The 5292-nt window shown below is 37.7% G+C and overlaps 1 protein-coding gene across 1 annotated transcript; it reads right to left on the reverse strand.

The window, feature by feature from the left end:
- Positions 1-1837: 1837 nt before the first annotated feature.
- On the reverse strand, positions 1838-4679 carry LOC108111546. Its single transcript, XM_017221065.2, has 2 exons — positions 3907-4679; positions 1838-3037 (listed from the first exon to the last, which is right to left on the reverse strand). Exon 2 carries the CDS (start codon positions 2873-2875, stop codon positions 2240-2242), a length of 636 nt encoding a protein of 211 aa, XP_017076554.1. The 5' UTR covers positions 2876-3037; positions 3907-4679; the 3' UTR covers positions 1838-2239.
- Positions 4680-5292: the final 613 nt, after the last annotated feature.

Consider the following 5292-nt stretch of genomic DNA (forward strand, 5'->3'; position numbering starts at 1 on the left):
AGTATTTTTGCAATTGTTTAAGAAATGGTTGATTATTTGTTGTTCCTTGTTAAAGTGATCTGTGATATTTTCAAATCTGACTTTAATTTCGTTATTGAATATTTCTTGATTGTTAATCTTTAATGTTACTTCCTTCTGATTTTCTATAATAGCTTTAAAATTATTCTCGATTCTGCGTCCGTCTGTGTCGTCTAAGTTTCCTGTCACTACCTTAATGACCTTTCCTAGACCGTTAATTAGTCCGCGTTCTTGTCTTTTCTTGGGTAATAACAATTCTACTCTGTTTTTTAGCTGTTGCAGTTTTGTAGATAGACTGTCCACCGCGTCGTCAGATTCCAAATTTCTTTTTAAATTATAAACTGCTCTTTCGAAATGTACAACACCATCTATAAAGTCTTGTAAATTAATTACATGTGTGAGATATTTATGTGATTGAACGATCTTGGCGGGTCCTAGATTTAGCTTAAGTAGAGGGGTATCTTTTCCCAGTGGTTGGACCTTTAAGTCCTGTGCTGCGACGAACGCAAATCTGTAAGATTAATGGGAATTTGGTTTGTTTTAATTCTATTTCTTATTTTGGCTTTATGTATTTTTTGCCGAAATTAGTGTTATCCTGTCATCTTTTAGTACCCTGTGTTGCGAGAAACGGGCGTTGAGTTTGTTCCGTCTATTTTCCTTACGGAATACAATGTCGTCCGTCCTAACTAGGTTGGGCTGTTCCCTATTTTCATTGAGTTTATCAATTCTGCGATTCATCTTTTCTTCTAGTTGTGCTTTAATCTTGGGATATAATGTATTTTGAAACTCGTTTAGTTTCTGCAGATAATCATGTTCGGAATTATATTCAATATCTTTATTAAAAATGTGGGTTCTTCCCGAAAGTAATTCAAACGGAGTATGCTTTGTGGCAGAATGTATGTTATTATTGTAGGTGGTTAGGGTTTCGAACAAAATTTATTCATGATCCAGTTCCAGCTTGTGAGCCTTTCTGGTATCATAAATAATTCTGTAAATTTCGGTTAGCGAAGAGTGCAGTCTTTCTACATGTGAGTTACTCGTAGACTGCTGGAATGACGTAACATGGGTTATAATATTGTATTGTTTACAAAAATCAGAGAAAATCTTTCCAGAAAATTCAGCGCCTTGGTCAAAAATCAGTTTTGTTGGTACCCCCACAAAACAAAAATAGTGCCTCAACGACTTGATCACGTTTATACAGCTCCTTGCCGGAATTGTATAAGCGCTTGCGAATTTAGAGAACTTATCGATTAGTGTAAGAATTGTCTGACCATTAATCGTATAAATGTCCATATGCACTATCTGTAAGGGTACCTCGGGCGTTTCAGTTTTCTGGAATACTGGCTTGGGGGGCCTTTATATCATATTTCAGTCTGTGACATGTGTCGCAAAGATTGATTATTTGGGTGATCTTCTGTTTCATGTAGGGAAAATATAATGTTCTTTTTAAATGACTCAGGGTCTCTTCGATACCACGATGATTATTGTTTTGATGGTAGTCTTTAATCACCTTCTCCTGTTCTTGTGTGGTAGTAACGTCTATCAAAAAATCTTTACAACTGATTAATTTATAGTTCTTAAAGTGTTTGAGGTAAACTTCCTCTATCAGTTTAAAAATTGCTTCTGGAGCGAATATGGCGTGTAGTCTGCTAAGTACTAGGATTTCCTGTAGGATAAATTTGCGTCTAAGCGAAATTTACTCAGGAATCCTGTCTGTGGTATGAGGCTTTTGATTAAAAATTTGGCTCCTCAACAATCTCTCGAGTTGTTACGTTCTTAGTCTCGACATTATATAGTCTTTGTCCGCTAGAATGGGTCTTGTTATTGCTTATAGCGTTCTTTTTAGCGGCTGCATTGGAAGTACTAGGAATGGCGTCACCTGCTGTAATTGCAGGGAATCTATTATTACGATTACTCTCGTAGTTGTTCCGGCTGTAAGTCGATTTATCAACGCGATTATAACGATTATAATCTCGATTTTGGTACTGATTATAGTCTCTATTTTGATATTGATTATAACGGTTTCTGTTCGAAAATTGATTTGTTCGAAAACGATCGTTTGGTCTGTAAAGCTGTTTGTTCTGTGTTCCAAACGTAGTATTTTCTGTGAAGTATAAATTCCTTTCCTTAATAGCCATGTCATATGCTTCCTCCAGTCCTTTTGGTCTAAACGCTCTAACAATCGCGTTAAGGTTTCTTCTAAGTCCCGCGAGAAAAGCCGTCAAGCACGTCCGCGACGTCTAGCCTGAATTGCTATTTGCTCAGTCTCCTCCGTGTCTATTATCCTAAACAAGGCTAATCTAATCTTCGTGATTTGTTCATACGATCTTTGTATGGATAACTGCCTGTGTTTTAATTCATGGAGTTCGGTCATTAAGGTTTCCTCGTCCCTCTTGTCACTGCAATGCCTTATCAACGCGTCTTTAATTTCGTCCCAATTCAAATTAGCCCCTGCTGAAATAATTTCTTCGTTAGCCTTGCCCTCAATCTTGCGTCTAATAGCTCTAAGGCACATTTGACCATATGTTGTCTGGTCCGTTGTCCTAATCATTAGAATTATTTCTTCAACATTTTCGATAAATTCGTTCAACGTGAACGGATCCCCAGAGTAGGGTGGTAAGGATTTAATAGGGTCGGGAATTTTCATCGATGCGTACACCTCCGCATGGTTTACCATCGCGGAATTAAGATGGGGTGGTGACCAGTTTGCGCTAGAGTCCATGGTAAAGGATGAGGGTGTAATAACAGGTCTTAGGGATAAGGAGGTCTCTTGGGGTGTTTGGCTTATAGTGGTCTGCCTTCTACTACCGCCTCTAGTAGTTGGTAATAGGCTCTTGACTTTAGCAATATTAGGCATTAAGTAGATTTATTTTGACTTTTAGGAGAAATTAATTGTTAGTGTTTCTGCGTAATGTGTACTTAAAAATATCGTCTTATCTGTATTAAATTGTTGAATGTATCAGCTTGAGGTGTAGTGTAGTGTTGTGTTTTCCAGGTGCTTTACTCTTGTGGGCTTTGCCTGTAAAAATACTCGTTTAAATATGTTTTCATAAAATAATAACTTCCCCTCGTAACTGGTGTTTGTTGGGATTTACAAGAAATTTGCATATATATGGGCAAAACCAAGCAAAGTCATTTCAATGAATATGGACAAGACGCAATTAAAAAAAATTATCGTTTCTCTCTTTCTTTTTTTTTTTTTTTGACTTTTACGAGATATCAATCTACGGAATTTTCGATAAATTCGTAGACTGTCGTTCTTACAAAACACACGATGGGATTGTAAAAACTACCTCGCTGTTTTGTATTTTATTTTTTTATTTTTTTTTTTTTTTTTTTTTTTTTTATTTATCTTTATTTATATTCTTTCTTTTTTTTTTTTTTATTATTATTTTTTTACTCAAGAGACCAACTTCGTCATTTGCCATAAATCCGAAGTTGACGTTCATACAAAACACGCGATGGGATTGTAGAACTATCTCCCTGTATTCCTTCAAAGTTCATCTGTATGTATATATTTCATCAAAAACTGCATTTATCTCTAAAGAGAAAAAAAATTTCTTTTCTGATGGCACTCTGCCTTAGACATACTAAGACCCACTGTATAATACTCACAAGGTATATATATATTGCTTTTAGTTTCATGTTTAAAACATCTGTATTTGCCGACGGCACTCAGCTATTCTATTTTTTGATCATTTGTCATAACTTTTGCACTCTAAGCTTGTCCGTCTTTATTATTATTCATTTTAATTAATTTTTGGTTTTATTTATTATTTTCGGAACACACGAAAATTTCTTTGCTTGTTTTGCATATATATCACGATATTAATTTTAATTTTTAAACAACTTCGAATTTTTATTTGCACTGTCACAAGAATACTTCACCTATTTAGTGTGTGTGTTCTAACAAGAATACGAAGAAAATTAGGTCCATCACGGTCCGTAGTTCGGCTGCGCCAGTTATGGTTATCCTCTTAGAAGTCCTGGGTGGCTAGGGGTTCTGCCAGAGTCCGGTCTTCTCCAAGTGGTAGTCGGTGTATTTCAATTTATGAATTTTAATAAGAGTTGGAATAAATAAACGTACGCCTTTGAGTTGCCTTTTAAGACTGAGTCAATATATTCTTCAGCAGCGACCAAGTTGCCACCGCTGCCGAGTGTACATAAGTTCTTATATGCTAATACATAGATTGCTTAAGCATAAAATACAAAGTGAAATAAACGAATGTTTACAAAGACTTCCTCGAACGTTTGCCTGTGTCATCTGACCCGCGTTTTGGGGTAGGGGCATCCTGTTGCAGTGTCAGCAATCTTTCGACGGGGCAACGACTCAAGTGGTCGTTGTCCCAGTTTGGGCTGTTGTTTAGATTGCAACATTCTTGCAAAGCTAAGTAAGTGGGCACCCGGTCAGTGTACCAATTCCAGGGTAGCTCTGGGAGGTTTAGCTGGAGGCTCGTTACCTAACGACTGGTCGGTAACTCGCGCATAACTCTTCCTTTCTACACATTTACATATTGTTTCGATATATATAATATAATATACAAAATATATAAAACGACAGCTAGTAAGCTGAAATGTAAGAAAATAAGGATTCATTCAATAAAGACAGGGTGTAGCGATAGCTACAGTCGCTCTCCCGAATAAATATAAAAAATATGAAAGAACTTATTTCCGACGTTTACATGGCGACCGTGACTTCGGCTCGGAACCTGTAGTAAAGTACGAAAATGCTTAACGGAAACCAGTGAAAGACACACCTTCAATACACCTCGATAAACAATATTTAAACAATAACAACAGCAGCTGGGAAACATTTTCAACACCACTGGCGAGGATCTCACAGGGGTTGGAGGCAAGAATCGGCGGAGCCCCAAGAGACAACATTGTAGAAGCTTAACGCAGTGAGTAGAGTGGTATGTGAGGCAAAAGTGGCGGAGTAGTAACACGCCTAAGAGCCCGAAGGGCTGAACTGTTAAAACTGCTAAACAGCAACGACACGCTACCGTGGAGCACATCTGTAAAGTTACACGCAGAGCTCGATCACATAAAAGTCTTGCTAGCAGAAAAGAAAAACCAAAAGCCGATGCTCACAACCACCTACACTGCAATTAAAAACATAAGCAAATCTAATCCAAAATCTCAACCGCCAGCAAAAAAAGATACCAGTCCTGAGGGGGGCATGCCCAAACGACTGCGAGGGACCACTAGGCTCACCGCATTGTGAGTACACCTGCGCAGCCAGCACCGGTGCCCCTACGCAGAAGAGGTACAACA

This window comes from Drosophila eugracilis, unplaced genomic scaffold, assembly GCF_018153835.1.
Source record: "Drosophila eugracilis isolate 14026-0451.02 unplaced genomic scaffold, ASM1815383v1 contig_116, whole genome shotgun sequence".
In the NCBI taxonomy this organism is placed as follows: Eukaryota; Metazoa; Arthropoda; class Insecta; order Diptera; family Drosophilidae; genus Drosophila; species Drosophila eugracilis.